The 26,350-nt window shown below is 43.3% G+C and overlaps 1 protein-coding gene across 1 annotated transcript in view; it reads right to left on the bottom strand.

Moving 5' to 3' along the window:
• grm7 (glutamate metabotropic receptor 7) overlaps positions 1–26,350 on the bottom strand; it is a gene marked incomplete at both ends in the record, with an annotated part of 194,637 nt that overhangs the window by 35,267 nt on the left and 133,020 nt on the right. The window contains one exon of the mRNA XM_084062504.1: positions 14,526–15,461. Within this exon, the coding sequence (XP_083918630.1) occupies positions 14,526–15,461 (936 nt within the window). The remainder of the gene's footprint in view (positions 1–14,525; positions 15,462–26,350) is intronic.

The following is a 26,350-nucleotide window of genomic DNA, read 5'->3' as shown; positions in this document are numbered from 1 at the left end:
GTTCTGTCAAGCACACTGTGCGTGTGTGTGTGTGTGTGTGTGTGTGTGTGTGTGTGTGTGTGTGTGTGTGTGTGTGTGTGTGTGTGTGTGTGTGTGTGTGTGTGTGTGAGTGCGTGCGTGCGCACATGCATGTGAAAGAACTGTTGGATTCATAACTCCACTCATACATAACATACACACGCATGCACACATTCACACACTAGCACGCATATATGTCTGTGCACAGGTGCGCACTCTCCCTCAAATACACATACATGTAAGGCAGCAATCATCTGGTCCACATACTGTACACACCTACACAAATGTACCCACGCATGCATGCATGCATGCATGCATGTACACACAATACAGTATACAGACTAATATACAGGAAAAGTGAGATATGTTCACATACACATGATATAATGTACATAAACACACAGACAAAAAACGAAGCACAAATGAATCACTGTAAAAATACACACAAACACACACACGCACGCACGCACGCACGCACGCACGCACACACACACACACACACACACACACACACACACACACACACACACACACACACACACACACACACACACACACACACACACACACACACACACACACACGCACGCGTGCGCACACATACACAGCTCAACACAGCATCACAGGGAGTACAGGCAGTTTTGATTAATGGCATGGTCAAATATAGCCAGGACCATTAGGAGGAGGTGGGTCTGTGTGTGTGTGTGTGTGTGTGTGTGTGTGTGTGTGTGTGTGTGTGTGTGTGTGTGTGTGTGTGTGTGTGTGTGTGTGTGTGTGTGTGTGTGTGTGTGTGTGTGTGTGTGTGTGTGTGTGTGTGTGTGTGTGTGTGTGTGTGTGTGTGTGTGTGTGTGTGTGTGTGTGTGTGAGTGTGTACTACGTATGCATGGCTCTGTGGAAATGCATATGTGCAGTAGGCATGTGTTTCAGTGTGTGTAACTAACACAGGGCTCAACCGAGGCAGGTGGAGGTAGGGGGTGGTGGGAAGATGAGATGGGGAATTTGAAGACACCCCCATGTACACACCGGAAGCCAAGCAATGGGCCTAACAAACTGGAAATGGAGTGAGAGAGTTCAGATAAACCCACTCCAGTGTGGTGAATCCCCATCCATACCTTTTTAGCATTTACATGGTTACAGCTGACTGAGCACAGTGCACTTGGAGCTTCCTCCTCAACAGCACCCTATTTTGTAACTATTCACCCACACATGTACATACCGGTAGTCAAATTCCTTATGGGTCCATTTGGGCCAACTTTTTACTGCGTCGGGAAATCCTTTAACATTTAACAGTAATCTCAACAAGAACCAAGTTCTTGTTATCTGTAGCGCAGTGGGTAGAACATAGCACCTGGGACAATGCACGCTAAAGGAATTCTAAACATGTACCACTTGTGGGTTCTGTGTTAAATATGCCAATTAAGCTCTATTGCATAACCTTTAGAAAATGAACGGTCAGCACGAATGCAAGCCAGTACTCGCAGGATAGTTAGGATAAACGTTCCTACACAGTATAATAGCTTTCACTGTAGTAATACCAATGACATTTATGCTTTGTCGTATGACCATGTTGTGACAAATTCTTTGGTTCAAAATTGTTTATTTTCAGTGAACGATGCATGTGCCTAAACAAAGTGGAAAGTGAAGTAGTGTGTGTGTGTGTGTGTGTGTGTGTGTGTGTGTGTGTGTGTGTGTGTGTGTGTGTGTGTGTGTGTGTGTGTGTGTGTGTGTGTGTGTGTGTGTCTCACACGCCTATCACATAGGGCAGTAGAGCGACACCATGGCAGTTGTGAAAACTCAGAACCAAGGTAAAACCTCATAAGAGACTTTACTTCACTGCCTGCAATGATAGGCAGAAGGGGGGAGGGGGCGGGGGGGTAAAACACAGGAGCAGACAGGACAGGAGAGGAGTTGGGTAAAGAGCAGAGTAAGGGAGATGAGAGCAGAGAAATGAGGAGACAATTGAGGGGAGGAGAGCAGAGGAGAGACAGACAGAAAACACAAAATGTGTAGAGAATAAAACACAGGAGCAGGCAGAAAACTAGAGGAGAGGAGAGAACGAGGAAACGAGGAGGGGAGAGGTTGAGGTGACACGTGATAAAATGAGAGGAGAAAATGAGGTGACAAGTGATAAAAGGAGGAGAGGAGAGAATGAGGTGACAAGTGAGAAAAGGAGAGGAGAGGAGAGAATGAGGTGACAAGCGAAGAGATGAGAAGAGAGGTAGGTTAAGAGTCGAGTAAGGGAGATGAGAGGAGAGGAAAGGAAAGTAGGTGACAAGCGAGGTGAGGGAAGGCGGTGGGAGACAGGCAGAAAACACAACCATTAATGGATGCCATAAAATGCATGCTCCATGAAGAAATGATATTAGACTTGCAAATATTGTCCTCCCCTCTGCCCTCGCTCTCCTCTCCCTCTCGCCACAATCTAACTCCCTCCTCTTAACTCTCTCTCCCCCCACTCCTCTTCTTTGCACTAACTATACCCCCCCCCCCCCGCTCTCCACCTCTCTGTCTGTCTCTCAGTGACGCGAACAGCCTTATTCCATGCAGTTGAAGCACAAGGGGGGCGAGGGGGCGGGGCTGGCGGGCTATGTTAGTGCAGTGAGTGGCAGTTGGGGCAAACACAGTCCCCACAACATCATTTACGATTCTGTGCCTATCGGTATATAACTCGGACGGCGCTTAGTCGACTAGCAGCCCATCGGCCGGTCGGCGTGGGCACTCGCGCCTGGAGGCGCTCGGGCGCGCCTCCTCGGCCTCAAGGTCTGCTGAGTCGGCGCGCCTCCGTCATGGTCCAAAACTATACTTTATCGGCGAAAAAAAGTAGTCCGCGGTTGTCCGCGGTCGTCCCAAGCGGGAGTCAAACCCAGGCTCTTAGAGGTAATGGATCGGTAGTCCAATGATTATCGAGGTTGAGATTGGGTATTCGGGCTGTATTAGAATGTGACGTCTTAACTCTTCTAATGTAGAGGAAAGAAGTCCCCGCCTGCGCGCCCGCCTAATAGGGGAAGCCTCGCCCCTTCGAGGCGAGGCTTCCCAACTGCATGGAATAAGGCTGTTCGTCTCAGGGACACAGAGTGTGCAAGGCTGGGGATGAATTGGAGACCTTCTGATTTGTGTGTGTGTGTGTGTGTGTGTGTGTGTGTGTGTGTGTGTGTGTGTGTGTGTGTGTGTGTGTGTGTGTGTGTGTGTGTGTGTGTGTGTGTGTGTGTGTGTGTGTGTGTGTGTGTGTGTGTGTGTGTCAGTACACATATACAGTATACTAGAGGTTCGTGGGCTACGCAGCCCACCGCCAACAGTTAGATTGGGGGTAAATCCCTGAGCCATACTAGCGTCATCCAGGGGGTGTACTTGTACATCAAGCTGCCTCACGCTACAGACACAGGACCTAGGCTATAGCTATATATATACATATATATATATATATATATATATATATATATATATATATATATATATATATATATATATATATATATATATATATATATATATATATATATACACACACATATACATACATACATACATACATACATACATACATACATACATACATACACAGTATAATGAATAGTTAAATCATGTAGGACAGTGATGACAAGAACATGGCTCCCCAGTCTGACCTTGATGTGACCGTTTTGCATAAGAAGACACATGAAACTGTCAGTACACATATACAGTATACTAGAGGTTCGTGGGCTACGCAGCCCACCGCCAACAGTTAGATTGGGGGTAAATCCCTGAGCCATACTAGCGTCATCCAGGGGGTGTACTTGTACATCAAGCTGCCTCACGCTACAGACACAGGACCTAGGCTATAGCTATATATATACACATATATATATATATATATATATATATATATATATATATACACACATCTATATATACAATTTGAATCCTGCGCCATGTCGGTTGTCTGTATGTATGTATGTAGCCAGTGTGACGTCATATGACATCACGGTCGTGACATCACGATGAGACACGCCAGTGTGACGTAATCTCACGACAGCATGACATCACATCCTACCTATAAATCTGACATCACGCCAGTGTGACGTAATCTGACATCACGATGAGACGGTATATGACATCACATCCTACCTATAAATTCTAGGATGCCGTCAGATCGCACCAGTTCGACGGCTTCCATAGTGGGTTTTGGTCATTGGAGAGGTGATGCACGTCACCTCTTTCTGAAGTGGGTACTTTCAAAGCCTGCCGTGGATTTAGGAGAGCACAAAACTCTCTCTCACACTGTGAGGTGCCTGTAAGGTGGCACTGCAAAGTGAACGACGCGTCACGCTAGACGTTCGGGCCGCTACGCGGCCCGAACAATTTGAATCCTGCGCCATGTCGGTTGTCCGTATGCGACGCCAGTGTGACGGTGTGACGTAATCTGACATCACGATGACAACGCCAGTGTGACGTAATCTCACGACAGCATGACATCACATGACATCACATCCTACCTATAAATTCTAGGATGCCGTCAGATCGCACCAGTTCGACGGCTTCCATAGTGATAAATAGTAATAATCTATACAAGGAACTCTCTCCACCACAAGAACTCTCTCCACCACAATGACGAGTGACGGTGTGACGTAATCTGACATCACGATGACAACGCCAGTGTGACGTAATCTCACGACAGCATGACATCACATGACATCACATCCTACCTATAAATTCTAGGATGCCGTCAGATCGCACCAGTTCGACGGCTTCCATAGTGATAAATAGTAATAATCTATACAAGGAACTCTCTCCACCACAAGAACTCTCTCCACCACAATGACGACAACTTCACCAAAGCCACAACGGCTGGAGATACAACGCCAGACATGGCGCACTGCAAAGTGAACGACGCGTCACGCTAGACGTTCGGGCCGCGTAGCGGCCCGAACTTCTAGTATACATACATACATACATACATACATACATACATACATACATACATACACAGTATAATGAATAGTTAAATCATGTAGGACAGTGATGACAAGAACATGGCTCCCCAGTCTGACCTTGATGTGACCGTTTTGCATAAGAAGACACATGAAACTCCTGGGAATGGAGGATTCTGACAAGAGGGAGGGGGAGAAATTACTTTTCCCCGCCATTATTCATTCATGAACTGCTAAAATGTCATGGGAGAGATCCCTCTCTCCCCGAATGTCTCTATACATAACAGAGGGCCATAATGGGTACACATGCACTGACAAGGCAACAAAGTATTAATGCTACTGCCTGTCTGTGTCTATCTGTCTCCCCCCCGCATTGTAGTTACCTGTGCAGATAATAAAGCATGCATATAGACACACATGCATGTTTCGCTTTCTCTACCTTCCACACATACTCTTCCACACATACTCAAACACATGCACAATGCATGCGTGTGCACACAAACCCAAATGCATTCAAACTCACACCCCAATAGAACAGTACAAGCTCATTGGTTTCAGTAGTGAATGCTGGGTGAGTCTGCACTGTCACATTCATATCACAGTATTCAGAGAACATGCACCTCGATGGCTCTGATATGCTGCCATGTAGCAGCAAATCCCCTTTCAGAGAACGGTAAACAGCTTTTATCTATATGAGAATAGGAATGTAAAGCACACAGGGCTTAATCCCTGAGCTTTATTCAATATCATACTGCCTGCAGGTTGAAGTGGAGACATAGGTGCTTGTGTATGCATGCTTGAGTGCATGCATGTTGGCTTGTGTGCGTGTGCGTGTGCGTGTGCGTGTGTGTGTGTGTGTGTGTGTGTGTGTGTGTGTGTAGGTGTACATGAGATGTATGCTATAATACCTACTCTGTCTCTGCATTTGTTTATGTCTTTTTGTGGATGAGCTCAATAGACTTGAGGCTTATCATGGTTAGTGAGTTTTGTTTTGTTTTGTTTTGTTTTTGTTTTGTTGTTTATTTAAGGCTTAGCTAGCTTACATGGCTTAATAGAAATGTGTGTTATGAAATATTTATGAGCAAACCTACCTAGATACAATTTAGTTTGAATAACCATCATTGTCAATGTCAGCCGAGCAAAACTGAGAAGTTATAGCTGCTGTATATGACTAGATATAATCAACTAATAACTAAATAATTAATTAATGGTCACATATCATGAAAACTTAACTTTTTGAGTGTTTCACTAATTACTAGTGTAATGTCCGTCCTGAGACTGGGAGGTCGGGGTTCAACCAAAGACTTCATACCAAAGACTCTAAAAACTGGGACCCAATGCCTCCCTGCTTGGCACTCAGCATCAACGGTTAGATTGGGGGTAAAACCCTGAGCCATACTAGCGTCATCCAGGGGGTGTACTTGTACATCCAGCTGGCTCACGCTACAGACACAGGAGCTAGGATCCTGCATTATGGGTCACATGACTCGGCAAGGCTTACTTAACCTACTTACTTACTAATTACTAATTAGTGGTCTCTGATGTGCCTACTAATAAAAAAAGAGTGATAAACAATCCAGCCATCTTTTGTGGGCTGGCTATTTCAGAAAAGATATAATCCAATCAGCCGGTTTTCAATCGCCTCCCGGTCTGTCTTAATGAATGTAATTATGTCATAAAGAATCATAGTGAATGTCTTAGTTACACCAACATTGTTCTTGTGAAGTACCGGTTTTGAACTTATTGGTGAAAATTGTAAATATTGCTATGATTCCCAAGCCAATTGATTACTTTGTTGAGCCAGTTGCCTTGCGTTGTCTCACAGGCAATGGAAGTACAATTTTAAGTACTAAACCTCTATGAACAAAACTGTTCACAATAAATAATTTATGTTCACGCAACTAAGAGTGTAACGTTGGCCGGATGGTCAAGGCTCCAAGAACGTAGATTTTTGGTATTTTATTTACCTCCAAAACTAGGAATCAGCCCCATGCAGGAGTGTAACAGTCAAGGTCTGAGGCAAATAATACTACTTAAAAAATAAATACTGGCCACAAATACAAGTAAGAAATAAACACTTGATAACTAAACTAAGGAAAAACAAAACAAAACCAAGAACTAAAGATACTGAAACAGGCAATGCCTTTTGACTCAAGGCCCTGGCAGCTCTCCCCTGGTGTTGTCTCCTTAACAGCTAAGTAAACTGAGCATTTCTCTCTGAGCATTCTCCACTCTACAATTGCAGCCCCATGAGTTAGACTACGCAATTACAGATTTTCTGAGCAAATTTATTGGTATACTGTATGTACTTATTGGTGAAGATTATAAAGATCGCTAATGCACTAATAGCCTACAGTAAAAATGACATCTACAATTAAACTTTTCCATGGTCTCTCTAGCATGTGCTTAGAGGGTACAGTAGATTAACTTTCACAGCAACTACGGTTTCAAAGAACAAAAAAACAAAATCAATGACCAGTTCTGGAAAGTGCCATTATTAATCCCGTCACCGTGGGATATTCAGTTTCAACTTCACCTAGCTGATGGCTGCTCAGTGTTGCTCGGGTAAAGCTGTGTTGCTCAGGGCCACTTCGACACATACAGCTGGGTGGACCAGGAGGCGAGCCGGCGACCTTCTGAATAGCTGCAGGCCTCTCTACCCACTAAGCTATAGCCACCTCAAGTGGGTGACTGTGATATGAGAGTGCTTCATCTGAGAGGTGTGTTTTCAACAACTTTTAAGATGTGCTTTTACAAACATTACATTATTGAATAGTATTACAAGTGACCTTAAAAAGATTCAAAGTCCATTTTTATTTCCACCACATACAGTTCATACACATTTTGCAGGAGCTGAACAGATTCTTGTTAGATTCAGTTTAGTCCCTGAACAATGTTTATGAATGAACATTGACAAGCACAACACTATGACTCATACCCCTAATGACTTTCACTTCTCATGGCTGCTGGGACCTTCTGTTGCTACACTCCTGTGTGCGTGCGTGCGTGCGTGCGTGCGTGCGTGCGTGCGTGCGTGCGTTCTCAACAGGCTTATTATGTTTAGTTCAAAACAAGTAAAAAAAAGAAGAGTTTATTTAAAGGTAGGGTAAGTGATTTTCTTTGGTTAAAATTAGTGTTAAATAGCTCTTTATTCTGATAGTCATTGCTATAGAGTGTTTGTTCAGTAACAGTTTCCATGTCTCTCAAGCTCTATATTAATCAGTAAATGTATTTTCAGGTCGGGATACCAATTTTATCCAATCAGGAGAACTCAGACAGGATAAAGATTGAGTGAAATTGGAAGTGATGACAACGAAATTAGCAGACAAAATTGGAACTGGAACACTACTCTCTACTGATTGGCCAACCCACCTGAACATGTATTTTCTGTTTATTGAAGAGCTAGAGAGAAGGGGAGTATCCTGTTACAAATATCACTGACTTACCCTACCTTTAATGCTCCAATCTTGACGTTTTATGTCCGGTGACTCTCCTGATGAAGAGATAATGGCAACAATGTCTGAACTAATAAAGATAGTGGCGCATCTAGTGTCCAAATCCAGTGTGCCATGTTTCAAGTCTTTTTAATGCCAGTAGGTGTTCTAAATCTTTCCATTGACACCATTGGCTCCTGTTCAAACTGCGTTCTGGGAGTGAGTCTGGGTGTGGTCCTGGACAGTCAGTTCTCCTTCAAGGCACACATTGCAGTGATCACTTGATCCTATAGGTTTACACTTTACAACATCTGAAGGATCAGACCCTTCCTCACCAAGGAGACTGCCCATCTCCTTATCCAGGCTCCATGCTTCACTATTGCAACTCCCTCCTTACTGGCCTCCCAGCATGTTCACTGAAGCCCCTACAAATAATTCCGGAGCACACCTGATCTTCAACCTCCCAAAATCACATCCCCTTCACTGGCTTCCGTTTGCTGCCCACACCCAGTACAAAACACTGGTGATATGATAGCCTACAAGGCAATGAAGCGCATGGCTCCCCATTACCTTCACTTAGATGAACACAGGTGTCTGTTCAATCCTTCTCCAAAACACCCTCACCAATGCTTCACATGTCCTAGACTAATTTCCCTACTGGATCCTGTGGAATAGCAGACTCACTCCCCATTGTATTCCACAGTGTTAAAACTCACCTCTTCAGACTGCACCTCACCCCCTAGCACTCCTCTCTCCTTTTATCCCTTCTGGTCACCTTTCTTTTGATAAATGCTAGTTATACTGTGCAGATATGGTTATGTTCACGTCTTTTAGATTTGTTTTGCTTGACCACATGAATGTTATTTATATAGCAAGTTGTTTCGACAGATGCTAGGTTTCCTGGCATCCTACGGTAGTGCGCTTGAAGCACTCCATTAATCTTTTAACACTCTAATAATGTGAACATTTTACCCTGTCGTTTGTTGACTAGGGTTCATGTCATTTACTCTGATCTCACACTTGTAAGTGGCTCTGGATAAGAGCGTTTGCTAAATGTCACCAGGATCTGCATTTTCACACTGGTTAAAATTATGTTTTACAAGTACAGGATTGTAGCTCTAAGTATTTACTAAGAGTTTACTTGACTTCAGAAAAAAATATCTGGGATTGAATATCGTTATTACTAAAGAATAACCATCATTGTCATTGTCAACCAAGCAATACCGAGATGTTATTTCTGCTGATCTAGTATGAATAGATCTAGTATAACTAATCATTAGTCCTTTTCGTATTCACGAATCATGTTTGTCCTGTTGTGGACTGATTAACAACTGTTATATACTTAAAGGAGAATTCCGGTCATTTTAAGTGTTATGTTTGATGTGTGTCAAATCACTTACCAACGTAGAAATGAAAATCGCGTTACTCCACTGATCCCCCTATCGACCCCCACCGTTGGCATTATAGGAGGATATAGGATAGCCCAAATTCGCCTATTTTAACCAATGCAAAGTCTGTTTTTTTGCTTCTAGTACTCATTGTTGAGTCCCATGATAATGTAACAGGCGCTAAAACTCCCGACAAGCTAACGGCTAATAACAAACGAGCTAATGCTGGGGCTGCTTATCTCTCTGCATGGCAGCCCCAGGTTGCCAGGTCGGGAGAGAAACCAGCAACCAGCATTAGCTCGTTCTGTTATTAGCCGTTAGCTTGTCGGGAGTTTTAGCGCCTGTTACATTATCATGGGACTCAACAATGAGTACTAGAAGCAAAAAAACAGACTTTGCATTGGTTAAAATAGGCGAATTTGGGCTATCCTATATCCTCCTATAATGCCAACGGTGGGGGTCGATAGGGGGATCAGTGGAGTAACGCGATTTTCATTTCTACGTTGGTAAGTGATTTGACACACATCAAACATAACACTTAAAATGACCGGAATTCTCCTTTAACAACTGGTGTATGCGTGTGGTGCTGTGTTGGGTTCTCATGTGTGAGTGAGCTACATGTGTGTATGGTGGTTTGTGAATTGTTGAGTATTGTCTTGCTTATTTTTAAGCAAGGATTATCAAAGTGATTAATAAAGTGTATCTCTTCTTGTCTCTCATCTCATCTCATTAAAAGACAAATTAAAGGATTCCAGTCAATTTACAGTCAATGTCCAAATTCAATTTGAACAGTTATTCATGAATCAGACAACACAGACCATCAGACTATCGTATTCAATGTTATTTTTCCACCACATGCAGTTCATAAACATCTTGCAGGGGCTGAACAGAATCTTGTTAGATTCTGTTCAGTCCCAGCACAATGTTTATGAACATTGACAAGCACAACACTATGACTCATACTCCTATAATTACATTCACTTCTCATGGCTGCTGGGAGTTTTTGCTGCTGCTGATGCAGTGTGTGCGCGCGTGCGTGAGTGAGTGTGTGTGTGTGTGTGTGCCTGTCTGTCTGTCTGCCTGCCTGCCTGCCTGTGTGTGCGCATGCACGTGTGTCTATGTCTGTGTCTGTTCCTATGTGTATGTTCATGTGTGGTCATTCATTAGTTGCAGTTACATCTGTCTAGGTCCCCCCATTTGCACTGCATCGGGGGAATTCATTTTGCTAGTCTTTTTGGCAACACCACTCATAGCTCTGTTGTCATTGTCTATGGGGAAGTACTGCTCGAATGCTGTCAGGTTCTAGCGCCTAAGAATATTTTGGAACAAGTCGTCAGAACTGGTATGTATTAACTGTAAAATACATACATAAATACATTTCCAGTGCCTACGTCATTTAGGTGCGAGTGTCGGGGGTCACAAAAAATAGTGTTTAATAGTGTTTGGACACAAATACATTTATGCGGTTGGTTATTGTGAACAATATACCAGTGAAAGATTATAACATTAATTTCATGTCTCCTCTTCTTCCTTGCATGTGTTTCTGAGCATGTGTAAATGCGAGAGAGAGAGAGAGAGAGAGAGAGAGAGAGAGAGAGAGAGAGAGAGAGAAAGTGTGAGTGTGTGTGTGTGTGTGTGTGTGTGTGTGTGTGTGTGTGTGTGTGTGTGTGTGTGTGTGTGTGTGTGTGTGTGTGTGTGTGTGTGTGTTCTCATCTGTATTCTGTCCGTTGCAGGGCAGGTAGGTAATGACAAGCAGCAAAAGGCCATGGTGTCACAGCTCCACTCAACTGCTGAATGCCTGCTGACGTCAGGCTTTAGTGGGTACACACACACACACACACACACACACACACACACACACACACACACACACACACACACACACACACACACACACACACACACACACACACCTGTATATACAACACACAACATAAACAAGTACTCAAATCAACACATGCACGAACGAACAAACGCACGCGCTCGCACACAAACACGCTCACACACACACACACACACACACACACACACACACACACACACACACACACACACACACACACACACACACACACACACACACACACACACACACACACACACACACACACACATCAATTTTCCTGTGTGTCCCACTCTCCCTCTCTCTCCCTCTCCACCAGCCCCTTTCCCTCTCTACCACCCCCTCCCTCTTTCTCTCTCCCAAGATAAGCCCCCCCCCCCCTCCTAATTTAGAATTCTCTCTACCCCTTGTCATTCTGTCTCTCTCTGGCTCTACAAGGTTTAACAGCTCCAGAGCCCTCCCTACAGCTACCTGGACACATCCACCTCTCGCTCTCTCACTCTCTCTCGCTCGCTCTCTCTCTCTCTCTCTCTCTCTCTCTCTCTCTCTCTCTCGCATCTCTCCGTCTCCTTTATTTCCATCTGCAATGCTGCATGGCTCACCTCGTTCTTTCATTCATTGTATATTTTGTATTTTTCTTGCGATGCTCTCTCTGTGTCTATCTCTACATTTCCCTCTTCATCCGTCACTCTCTCTTCTGTACTCTATTTTTTCTCTCCTAGCACATCAGGCATCCCTCCTCCTCCTCTCCAGATCCCTGCCCTCTCCCTTTCTTTCGATGACACCACAGTTCACTCCCGACCTCTCCCCCCCACACACATACACAAACAAACACAAAAGCACACGCGCACACACACAAAAGCACACGCGCGCACGCACACGCACACACACACACACACACACACACAACCTTTTTTTCCCTCTCCCTCTCTTCCAAGGTCTCTCACGATGCATTTCACTACAGATTCAGTGCCTTTTCTATAAACCTCTCCTGTCTTATATTTATGGGCCAAATGAAGGCCCATAAATATGGGGCTTAAATACCTGACACACACACTTCAAGGGGACCTCATTAATAACATCTGCTTTTCCTGCCATGGTAAAACTAATATATCCTTCTGAGGTACCGTATATATCTGTCGGATTACAGGATTCAGGCGGTGGACGTTTTAGCTACTCGTTGAGAGCAGCTGGAGGAAAATAATGTTAATGCAATATCTACTCATTGTCACAATGTGTTATTAATATTTCTACTTCGGAGCTTACATTTGAAAATAAAATGTTTTGATATGCATATTGTGAGAGTGGGTGACCGTGGTTATAGAACAGGAGTTATTCCCTAAGAATAGATTCTGAAAAGGAACTTGCCAAGTGCATTCCACTGTACATAAAGGCCACTTTCATCAAGGAATAAAAACAGCTTTTTACTCATAAAAACACATAAAGGTCACACGATTGTGACAAAAAGAACACAACTTTCTTTCTAACTTTCTTTGCAGCACAACACCGACCATCGGTCGGTGTTGAAAGCAAACTACTCATATTATTTCTGCAGGCTTTAGAGACCTGTTCCCAGCCCTGCTACAGCAGTGCAGCGTCTCTGGAGAGCCAACCACCTATGGTTACAGTTTAAAATCTGGAGATAACAGCTACTGCTTCCTTCTGACTTCTTTTTTGTAAACTGCTTCATCAGTACCAGGGAATGAAATGATGAGAACCACCAACAACCAGGGTCATAAAAGATAACAAGAAAAACACCACACTTCTAATAGAATATTTTTCAGTTTAAAGAGAACTGACAAAACAGGCTGATTACATTATTATTGATGTTATCAAAACATTACTGTTCTTTGCAGGGCCAGGAATTATTGCGACCGTAGGTCGCATTTACTATAGAAACCTGCTCCAGGTGTCCGTCCGTCCCGTCACACTTTTGCCCTGCTCATATCTCCGCACCCGTTGCCCCGATCCATGCCCCAGCTGCCTCGGGGACCCCCAAGTGTAAAAAATGAGCACATGTGGACAAATTACCAAATGACCACCCCAACGGGGCTGCTCACGGGGCATTCCCGGGGACCACCCACTCCTGGTGCTCCAGAACGGATGCAAAAGTGGTGGCGCCCCCAGTGGAGGACCCCCTGCCACTGCAGCTCACATAAAATGCCGTAACTCGGGCTAGGAGCGTCCGGGAGAGCCGCGGCCGGTACCTATTCGTCCGCCAAGGCAACGCGGACACCCCACCCCTAATTTCTCACATGGCCCTCTTCTAGCGCCACCTTCAGGCCGCTTTTCACAACACATTTTTGCCCACTACTCCTACAGTTTTGCCCCTAAAAACACGCAAATTGCTACACACTACACAGTATGTGTACACTCATGTCATCAACATGCCTGCCACCACATTTCTTAGACCACCAAACAAAACTATACATTGCCCACACAACTAGGAACCAATCGCCGTTACAGCCCTCTTCTGTATACATGTGACCTACGGTCGCTTATCTCCCGATTAGGGAGTCTTACTGGTATCTGTCTAGTGCCAGATGAAGCTTGTCTAGAAGCCTTAAAGACGGATCATGTTTTTTGAGTTTTTATTATGTTTTTGAATCCTGGTGGTTTTAACCAACCAATGAAAGTAATAGCAAGAATATAAGTATATTTCTCTTCAATAAGTTATTAATTATTAATAAGACATTCTTCCCCAAAACACAAATCTGTTCTTGATATTTAGAAACAGCCACAATATGATAAGTGTCTCTATCCACCAACTTGCAACAGTGAGTGTTCATCATTTTCCGCGGGAGTTAATAATGCTCACATTCACGTTACCTTTTTGCAAATACATATGTTCAGTTCAACATTCATAAAAAAAATGTGTGTGTCCCTCGAGTGTCCCTCTCTAATCCATCCATCCATCCATCTTCCAACCTCTTACCTTTTCCGCTGACTGTGCTGTGCCAAAGAAGATTGGTATGAAAGCCAGCCACACGATGCAGGTGGTGTACATGGTAAACCCAATGGGCTTGGCCTCATTAAAACTCTCCGGGACCCCGCGAGTCTTTATGGCATACACAGTACATGTGACCATCAACAAGATGCTGTAACCCAGCGAACAGATGATCTGCAGATCCGTGATGTCACATTTTAACACCCCCCGGGCCAGGCTAGGGTTGATGGTTTTCTGCTCATCATAGTCAATGATGGTGTTGGGCGGGTCCACCCCGAACCAGATGAACACCCCCAGCAGCTGTACCGAGATGAGACTGGAGGTGATGGCCAGCTGGGAGGTGGGGCTTATTAGCCTTGGAGCCGTCACTGACTTCTTGCCCTGCTCGAAGATACGATAGATGCGATTGGTCTTGGTGAGCAGCGCAGCGTAGCTGATACACATCCCCAGACCCAGGAAGATCCTCCGGAAGGAGCACACACCCACGTCCGGCTTGGCGATCATCAGGAACGTAATGATGTAGCACAGGAAGATCCCTGTTAGGAGCACGTAGCTCAGCTCCCTGCCAGACGCCCGCACAATGGGTGTGTCGTTGTACCGTATGAAGGTGGCCATGACAAAAATGGTGGCGATGATCCCGATCATGGCCAGGAAGACCGGGATCACCGCCCAGGGTGAGTGCCACTCCAGTTTGATGATGGGTATGGGCTGGCAGGCAGTGCGGTTGGCGATGGGTCTCATGTTGTAAGAGCACAGCTTGCAGGTGAACTCGTCATACTGGTACTGGTAGCCGTCACATGGCTCGCAGTGCCAGCAACAGGGCATGCCCTTTACCACCTTCTTCCTCTCACCAGTCTTGCAGGGCAGGCTGCACACGGAGCTGGGGATTTCCTGCTCACCTCTGGGCCACTGCATGTCCTCAATCTAGAGAGATCAGAATCAGATTCAGAACCTGTCAAAGCTTTGAACAAGAAATGTACAATAACTTTGACCTGCATACACATAACACTGCGAAAAAGTAAGACTGCACTGAGTCTAAACTGCACTAGGAATATGTACAAGTAAAAGTGTCAAAGTAATTCACTTACTGTAATGAGTGTAACACTTAACATAAACACTGAAGGCAAGCAGTTATGTGTGGAGAATGATAGAGTGATTCACATATTTATAACATAAGATGGGAACACAGATAAAATGGGTAGATTTAAAGAAAACAATTGTAAGTAACACATCAGCTTCTAATGTACATGTACAACAAACTGATGTATATATTCAATATAATGTGAACTGAAGATGTATCCCTTTGTGAAGACCTGATTGTCAAGTATTATCTGTCTGATCTTCCGTACTCTATAGTGTACTAATGATTTATATGAAATAAAGTGTTCCCCTCTATAATATCCCTACTTTAATTCTGTAAGAGTAGTATGTTATTAATGGCCTCTCGCACAGCAGAGCATACATAATACATGATCATACACTGAATCATACATACATTATCATACACCGCTCTACTGAAATTCTGCAATGCATTAGATGCATTAGATGTTAACTACATCTAGAGCCCAGTGCTCTGAATGTCAAAGTGAAGAAATTCAATCAAGCATTTGAATGTATGTGAAGTTAAGAGTTTGTTTACTCTTGTTACGTTGATATGTTTAACAATTTCACCAGTTAAGAACAAAATATGGCAAAACATTCTGAACACCACCTGCTTTCATTTTGGAAAGATAAGTCCTCGTACGAGGCCCTAATACAGTAGCACATGCTGTATCTGAGTGGGTCTGGGAATCGGAAGGATGCCAGTTCAACCCTCTGCTTACCCAGTCTATTTGTTGAAGTGTCCCAAGTGCACTTTGCCCCTAACTGCTCCCCAGATGCTGTATTATAGCGTCCACTGCTCCTAATAGTTAGGATGGGTAAAGTATTATACATGTTCATCATGCTAGAAGGTTTTACATCTGGACACCACTCAAGGCTTTGGGATGATATTATTTTTAAGCTTGCCAGTCAATGTTTAAAAAAAGGAAGTCGCACAGCTCGTAGCCACGAAGTATAAGTCTTTTTTATTTTTATTTCAATGAGCTCAAACGAAGGCTTCGACATACAGGCTTCTTCAGGGTTGTCGGCTCATCAGTCAACCAAACAAAACATATTTTACACTTTTGTCAGCCTGCCTTGATGTTAGCTATGCCATGTTTAGCTACTAGCAGTGGGGCTCTTAAGGTGGCACATTTGGTCGATCTGTCTGTTGGTCCGTGCAACATTTTGGTCCAAAACAAGGCATCTTGAAACCTACTGGCTGGATTGCCATAGAATTTGTTGTGTATCTTCATGCTCCCCCATTGATATTGGTGACCCCATAGCCTTTCCTCTAGCACCACCATTAGGCCAAATTTTCACATTGGGAGGGAGGGAGGGAAGTCAGTCAGTCAGTCAGTAAGAGACATCACCTCATATTACTGTAGCTGTCTCACAGTCCGGCATGAACTTATATTGGTCAAAATGGGACATAGCACCAGAAGCACCGCAACACCATATAGACAAACTGTCACTCTGGCAGCGGTCTGTGCTCTAGTCACATTTTATAGCCCTTTAGTGCAAAACGGAAATTTGCTTTGGCTCTGGTGTGGGTGCATGCTCGCCAAAGTGAAAAGGTCTCATTGATTTGACAGCAGCAGTATGACTGCTGCTAATGAGTAATGAACACACTGTTAGGGAGAACATCAATATGGACAAATTCCATGTGTATCATATCACTTGACTGAAAAGACAGAACAATTACAGCTGAATACTGCTTAATATTATATTATAGGAGAAGTGACTGATAGGGCCATCTAACTTACAGTATTTTGAGTTAACCTTTCTCTGAAAAGTGGCGTTGGCCTCACACCTGTATTGTGGCCTGGTGGCCTCCTGTCCTATAATGTAAAGGTCACAGGTTGAATGATTTCTCACTCTCAATGCTTACTCTATGTACAGTAAATCAATCTGGATTAGAATACCAGCTAAATGCCACAAAATGTTGTAAATCTTCTTGGACTTCCAAAAAAACAAGCATTGCAGCACAGGGCCAGTTTGTGGAATGAATTACTCATGAAATAATATTTTATTTCATGTGTGTTCTGACAAGATAACATTGGCGCTGTTGGAAAACCTTATAACTAATAAATAAGTCATGTAACATGACTAAACATCTGGTGTAGTTTTAGGAATGTGAATGAAATATATTTGTACAGTATCTTAAATCTTAAACGCATGAGTCCCTATTCTGGTATAGATAGAGTTCTGGGGAAACCTTGATCAACTAAGTATACTGTTGACCGGGGTACATGTAGTTTAAGTGGTTAAAATCTCACCCAACCCTATGTACCACCGAAAAAGGCAAGGCACTGGAGATGGGTACTGTAGGAACAAAGCTGTGCATCAAATCATTTGTGTGTAATCGTTCCAAAACCACAAAAAAAAAATACAACGCCAAACAACCGTCTAATCTCATCCTCTCAAAGGCACCCTGCAAGTACATAAAACAAATGTTTTGTGCTCCTCTTCTCCTTCTTCCTCCTACAAAATGTTGCATGCCTCACTCCCTCTAGTTGTTTGTTATCTCTCTGGAATTTTACAGATTTTCCACTGTTCCACGCATCCCGTAAACCCTTTCTTCACCCCATCCATCCCTCCCTTCCACTCACACCGTGTTCATGTCCAGATTTCAGGGTAAGCCGAGGATTGTGACAGGCACATGGCCCATCAAAATTTATATAACTGTCTGACACTTGCTACTCCTCCCCGGTAATAACTCAGACACAGGTGAACATGCCAACTTGTTTAGCATAGGAAATGTATTCAAATCCATCTCGTTACAGGCTTTTACAGTAGAAGTCGGCGAGTGGTGTTGGACTCACACCTGGTTATGAAATGACTTTTTCACAAATCCAGGGTGCGGGTTTGTGAAATGGATGGGAGGGGGGAAATGGGATTCAAATTGCTAGGAGCGACGGCAGGTCAATCATTAAATAGAAACACCATCTGTCTATCTGTCATAGTGGCTGGCAGCGATCGGGGCCCTGTCCTGCTGTGCATTCAATAATTCAGGCAGGTATCTGAAGAGGTATCACAGCTGTTGGAGAGAGGTCTGGACAAGAGGTCACATAGGTTTTAAATTCCCAACTATGTGCATGCATAGAAATAGCCAAGATGACCCCCCTACTTTTTTCCAGGACCCTCCAACTGACGAGTGGCCTTTCCTTTATGTTATTTCCAACGATTCAGCCGCAGGGTCCTGAACCCAGTTCGCCCCTTCACACCTTGACATACTTTGTGGAGAGAGGCATGAAATGGAAAATACTTTCAACCCATTCGCCACACCACGCTATCTTTGAGGTTCAAAGTGAGAGAGTAGGTGAACTCAGGATTCCCATTTGAAGAGGATACAGGGGACCCAGGGGGTGCCTGGCGGCATCCCACAGAAAAAAAGGACAGGAAAAAAAAGAATGCGGTCTGAATTAACCTGCTTTCATCTGTGAGTACAATGAACAAACAAACAAATGGAACACATGTGCCTTTTCTACTCAAAGGAACTCAATAGCGGCTTTACGGTTATACTTGTAGTTAAGCATTCAGTGCAGTTAAACTACTTAGTATGGAATGAAGTATACCGTATACCTTTCTTAAGAAAAAAACGTTTTCATTAAACATTCAATTAGTGAATAGAGAAAGAGCGGGGCGTAGAGAGAGAGAGGGGAGATGCGTGTCGTGCTAGATAGCTGTGGGGAATAGTAAACCTCGGCTTAGTATAGTTGGAAGATTGAATAGAGGAGAGAGGAAATAAAAGTGTGCAGGGGAGTGAAAGATCAAAACGCAAACATGAGTAAGAGGGAGAGAGCCAAAACAGCTCCTTTATCCTTACAGAATATCCTGCCGGCAAAAGAGTTCTCTCTCTTTCTCTCTCTCTGCCTTTCTCCACCTCTACAGTATGTCTTTTTGATTCTCATTCATCTCTTAAGCCTGATTTATACTTCATCGTGCGACACTGTTGTGTGCCGAAAATAGCTGATTGAGTTGCGATCATGCAACTCTTGTAGAGCGGATACTTTCGGCATGTGTCATATGACAGAGAATAAATTAGGCATCATGTTTTCCTCCTCCAATACTGTATATCCCTCAGAGTTGGCTTTCCTGGCCTCTCTGTTTATCCGCATGCCTTTCCCTCCCCGTCCCACTATCTCTCGGCTTGCTATACTGCTCTCTCTCTCTCTCTCTCTCTCTGTACCTCTCTCTTTCTTATCAGTCCAGGCAGACCTTTGCTACCCTGCTCGCCTCTGCCAGGCTGTCATTACGGTGCTGCCAATAAATTGTCTCTGCCCACCCCTGTGATGTGGGCTGCAGGTCAGGTGAACGCTTAAGATGTTCCTGGCATTTGCATCAACCTGAATAAATATACAGAACAGCGTCAAGACACACACAAACAAACAAACGCACAAAACAAACACTGCGGTGCGGAAATGGAGGGTGGAGAATGGAGAGAAGGACACACTCCATTCTTTCCATCAGCAACACTCTCCTTGTCAATTATTGTTCTCCATCTGCTTCAATTTCTTCAAATTCTCAACAAAAATACACTGTCCGAACACAAATCAGAAGCACTTCAAGGCCCCTTTAACATTTCGCTTTCTCCCTGCTCTCTGTCTCATTTTGTCTGACGGAGCATATTAGTTTCCATGTTGCCCTCTGCTGTTTCCAGACAGTTTTTTTCAGTTATTCATTATTTCAGCATCTCTCCGTCTCTATTTTTATCTCCTGATGTTATGTACACAGGGGCACTCCCGTTGTTATCCTCTCTTCCCCTTTCTGCCCATTCACTTTTTATATCTATGGAACTGGGAATGCGTCTAACATCTATTTTTCATCAAACAGTGGTGGTATTTAGCTGTAATCTTGTTGGAGAGTTGTGTGTGTGCGGAGCGTGTGTGCGGAGCGTGTGTGTGTGTGTGTGTGTGTGTGTGTGTGTGTGTGTGTGTGAGAGAGGATTTTACTGTGTAGTGTCAGCAGGTTCCTTTCTGCCTTCCTCGGGTTTAGCATTGTTCTCCTGTGTGTGTCTGAGTGTCCATATGTGAGCACACAAATGTGTGTGTGTGTGTGTGTGTGTGTGTGTGTGTGTGTGTGTGTGTGTGTGTGTGTGTGTGTGTGTGTGTGTGTGTGTGTATGATTGTTTGTGTGTGCGTGTGCGAGCGCTCCATTGTGCAGTGATTGCTGTGACAGCCTGGCTGGGAGCTGTTAATCCATGTGCTCATTAGCTCCCTCCACCCGACCCTTCCCACAGCAATTTAACCGGAGCCACTGGTGCACACCGCAGTTCATTATGCTGCCTTTAGGGGGCCCCAGTCCCTGAGCTCATAATTAAACACGCAGAGGAAATAGTAATGGGATTAAAGGCCCTTGTTGCTATGGATACATTACCAGATCCATCTCGTCCTTGGCCTAGAGACTCTATACTCGTCAAACCTCTCTCTCGCACGCACGCACGCACGCACGCACGCACGCACGCACGCACGCACGCACGCACACACCTCCCTAATTTGATTGAAATTTCCCTTCCTTCTTTCATTCTGGTCTCCCTTCCCTAGTCCCTTCATTCCTTCCTACCCCCCCTCCTCTATTTCTCCTCTTCATTTCATTATAATTTGTCCCTTCCCCATACCTTTCTCGTCCATCTCCCTTCCACATGTGTCCCAGAGTGAAACTCATTTTGCCGTTGCAGGAATGCTGAATCGCTCACAATGGAACTACCGAGGCAGGTTTTTATGCTTGTGCTAATGCTAATGCGGAAGTCAATGAGACTTCTAGGCTCTACATCACTTCTCAAATAATGTAGTTAAGTTGGTGACTGTGTGTAATACGCTCCCGTCGCTTGTGACTAACTGCTTCTGCTAATTATTAAAGTTTGTTGCAGCTCAAGCATCCTTCAACGGTCAGTCGAGATGCAGGCAGACATTATGCATGTGGAGAAACACACGTGGAGACACACTCGTCAAACCTCCCTCGCGCACGTGCGCGCGCACGCGCACACACACACACACACACACACACACACACACACACACACACACACACACACACACACACACACACACACACACACACACACACACACACACATACACACACACCTATGCACAAACGCAGACATGCAAAAACATACACACCATTTACTTCCTGTTAATGTGCACAGTAATCATTAACCAAGTGACTGTGGATAATGATTAAATTGATTAATTGGGTGGAAAAGGAAATAAACTTCCCACAATCTCCGTGCAGCTGCATGTAGCTGAATGTGAACCACAACTTGTAGCAGCTTTTGCTGTATTGTCACAATAAAAGGATTGGGGGAAAAGACAAAGGGAAAAAGACTACTATAGCCTAATTTACGTTGTTATCATCGTCAACGAAGTATAAGTGTAACCCATTGGTTTGAATGACACATTTGAACAACATCAAATAGTGCTCTTCTGGAACATGTACTATTGTGCAGAGCTAATGTATGACTGTGTGAGTGTCACATTTTGATAAAATGCAAATATGCTTTGCATTGTCGTTAACCCCTTAAAACCGGGTAAACATCCGTGTCATTTTAGATGTTGGCTATATCGTCTGTGTCGGGTGGAAACGGAAACCGCATACGTCCAAAACAGTTACTTTTAAGGATTCAAATTCAAAAGCATCAAAGGTAGCAGATCTACAAGCTCAAAATGTTTGGAGCTTGTGGATCTGCTACTTTCGATACTGTTGTGTGACGCTGTAGTATGATCAAGTAGGGCGTTAATTTAGGGGGGAAAAAAAAGTTAAAACATGGAGGTAGGAGGTTTCTGCCCGACATCAATGATATATAGCAACATAGGTTTTTCAGAAGGTTTTTCTACAAAGACATTTGTAGAATCATCTCTGGCCTTAACATTCTCTGCCATTGATGTGGTTGACGTGTTTTCTTTCCAAAGCCCACACCACCATTGACGGGTTTGATGTGTGTTTTCAGTGTTTTTCCACTAGATGGAGCTCTTCGCTAGGGAAGCAAAGCAGCAGCACTTCACGTGATCGCCAAAAAAACTGCCTGTTCACTTCCATGTTAAAGGATTTGGAAAAATTGCTTTTTCTCTGCTTTCTGTTGTTTTGGGGCAAAAACCACCCCTTATTCAACCGCCCATATCTATCTGTATGGAATGGATTATCGTACCAGCAAAAATTCTCAGAGTCTACAAGACCCCCTACGTCTTTTAAAGCGGTCGGCGGGTGGATCGTTGAGAAGAAAAATATTCTATGATTTTTCAAAGGTTAGTGAAAACACTCGGAAATTGCTGGCAAGGGCAGCATAGACGATATTTTTTTCTGGCAGCTAATGAGTTAATGGGTTAAAAAAGATTGTGTGGCATCCTCCTGCAGCACATACACAGCTCAGATGTTACATGTCATCTCCTGTCTCTGCCCACACTTTACTGTCTCTCTCCACTGAGCTATGTCGTAAAGTAGAAATGCCAACTATCTTAACCCATTCAATCCGGGAACGCATCTGTGTCATTTTAGATTTTAGCTACAGTATAACCATTATTTTATACATTTGGCTATACAAAAATAGCAGATATACAAGCTTGTAGATCTGCTAAAAATGTAAAATATTGAACATTTGTGCAAATCTTTGAATACATATATATCTTCTGAAACAACATTTTAAAATCAAGTCTTTACTTCTGGGGGGTCCCTGGAACAAACTATTTCAATGGGGGTCGTGGGCAAAAACATATAATTTTGGGACTCCCAAAATGATATGTATAGCCCAAAGAAATCTAAAAATAACAAAGATACTTTCCTGGCCTTAATGGATTAAATAATGACTTACTGTGGCTTCTGCGATGCTAATTGGGGACATGCAGCAAACATTGAGAAGTAAAGAAATCAATCTGTACATAATAATATGCCATAAGTATAGCCATTGGTGCATTATTTGAATAGACTGTACATCAGTGGATCTTGCCTGCTTTCTTTCTTTTTTTAAAACTAGAACCTGAGTTTTGCAATGAAAATAAAAGACCATATCTATTATTGACACAATGTTCCTCTGTCAACGTTGTTTCTATCCATGTCCAAGTTTTTATAAGTTGTCATACATGATTATAAACAGTTATAACAAGTGTTATAATGCCTTATAAATGCACTTATAATGCATTATAGACCCGACCTTTAAGTAAAGTGTTAGCAAAAAGGGAAACATCTCTTCAGTTAAGTCATTCCATTTTCTCAAACGTTTATAAGCCTGCCCCACAGGTTTGAGCTAAGAAGTAACTTTATTCAATTCAGTTTAGTCTTAAATGTCACTAATGGGCACCCCGCTTAGTGCTTTTAATATTCAAAAAGCAAATAATGAGAAGTATTTGTATTTTAGTGGACAGGCAAGAGATACATTTTTATTTTCCCCCGTTGAGATAATAAATGCCATTGTTCCCTCATGGTGTTCAAGATTTGAATAAAAATGACTATAACATTAGTTTGTTCTTCACCGACCCTCAAAGAAAAGCACTAGTCAGGAAAAGTAAAACAACATTATTTGAATAATTGCATTTGTTTCAACTGTGTTCCCCAGAAGCCGGCATGCAAACCAAACTCTGCCAAAATCAGTGTGGTAATGTGAAAAAGAGAGTATAAATCTCAGCAAATAGAGATGACTAAAGAGAAGAAGGTATGTCTAAACAATTTAGAGACGATAGATCTTTGAAACAGTTATTCATAAAAGGCTTAGCTTAAGTAACTTTACTATCATATAATCATGTTATTTTCAACCGTGTCCAAGAAGCAGGCACACAAACAAAACTGTGGCAAAAGCATCAGGATACTATTATTGAAAGCAATGAGTGTAATTGTATGTCCCTGTAAACAGAGAACAGCATTTGTCACAGTTTGTACTTTGTAATATTATTCACAGGTTGAAATACATTCATATGCGTTGTTTTACATCTTATGTTGCTCATATCATGATACATGGAAAAGCTAAATACACATTGTTTTACTTTTTTATTAAGAAAAGGACATGAAGTACAACGTCAGTATGATGGTATTTCAATGCAATTGTAGTTTCTAGTTTGTTAAAACTAGAAAAGCGCACTCCTCGGATATTCCATCTCCACTGGCCAGGTTGCCTACACAGGGTTGTGTCAGTCCACCCCCCATTCGGATGCTATCAATGCATTGAATGGGACATTATCACCTTTTATCAGACCATTGAATGAGCGAAGTAGGCGACATACTGACCTACCCACGATTTATCAGACCATTCATTGTGTGTTATCAAGACATACTGACCTACCGACGGAGTTGACTTAAAAAGTTTGATTGATTGATTGATGTACTTTATTTAGTAAGACATGAGAACAACAGTACATGGAAGTACAAATTCGCAATACAAGGTCTACTAAACTGGAAGACTCATTAAAGCACTGGGCTTGTTTCAAATGAGTTCCCCACGCACACAAATCATGATGACATAAGAGACAGACATATATACACACTACTATAGAATGTCATACAATCAGTTTACAGGTTACTGGTATGAAGAGTGAAAAATATGTACAAACAGTTCAGTTTCGGTTTTGGTTTCGGACCATGACGGAGGCGCACAGTCTCAAGCGAACTGGAATTGTGACGTTCGCTTGAGCCTACTCAGTGCCGTGGAGTTATGTACCGATAGGCACAGAATCGTAAATCATGTTGTGGGGACTGCTCCGCCTCTGAGTAGGTCAGTAGCTCCTGATTACGCCCAATGCATGGTCTGATAAATCGTTTGTGGCGCTCCCTATGGGCAGAAGTGAAAGCAATTTGTGCACTCTATAGAGGCCTCCCTCAACGTGCAATTCCAATTTGGGTATGATTGGATGCTGAGTTCATGATATATGTTTTTATTTATTTTAAGAAACAGGCCCCGCACACACATTTGTGAAAGCAATTACAAGCAAATAGTATGAAATATCAAAACCTTGTTTGATATTCATTGTCTCGTAACTCATTATCATTGAAATCATTATGCCTAATTTGGTGGAAAAAATTATCATGTTTCTGGAACAAACAGTGACATTGTTGCTCTGCGTTGTTTAGAGGCCCCTTGATGTGTTATAACATTTTTGGACAGATCGGTCACTGGGCCCCATTTTAACGGCGGGTGTGTTTTGGAAAAAACATGTATGCACCTAATTTGGATCAGACATTGCTTGTTTAAAAAAAAAAATGATAGCCACACACTGTTACACACAAATTATTGATGATGATGTAGTAGGAATGTACTTTTTTTGCAGCTGTTGATGACGATTTTATGCAAAATACATTTGGACACAATGGAGGCTTTTATTTGTAAATGTGCACAGGCCTTCCTCCTACTGGTGATAGTTGAGGGGGTATGATGATAATGCTTTAAATGGGCCCACTGCTCGACATGCCAAGAGGCAGGGCTCGCAAAGTGCGGCCAAGTGTGGGATCGTGATGTGACGGCTGGAGGGCCGGGCCCCTGGAGTCCCGGGCTGGGGAACGGCCGTATCCCCAGCCCCTGACGCTCCGCCCCCGCACCTGTTCCATGCGCTCTCCAGGATACATCTGGATATAAGAATGGCAGGTGGAGGCTATGATTCATTCATTCTTACATGATGACAGGTAGGCTTTTCCAGAATATTTATCAGCTGAAATAAGCTGCTTACTGAAATCAACTGCATGAAGATTTCTCTGTCTCTCCCCTCTCTCTCTTTCCTCGCTGCACGAGCTCTGGTCTCTAACTGGCTCAT

Source organism: Gymnoscopelus microlampas, assembly GCF_963454915.1.
Source record: "Gymnoscopelus microlampas genome assembly, chromosome: 7".
Taxonomy (NCBI): domain Eukaryota; kingdom Metazoa; phylum Chordata; class Actinopteri; order Myctophiformes; family Myctophidae; genus Gymnoscopelus; species Gymnoscopelus microlampas.
Note: the sequence above shows the minus strand (reverse complement) of the source record. Positions and strands in the feature narration are given on the sequence as shown.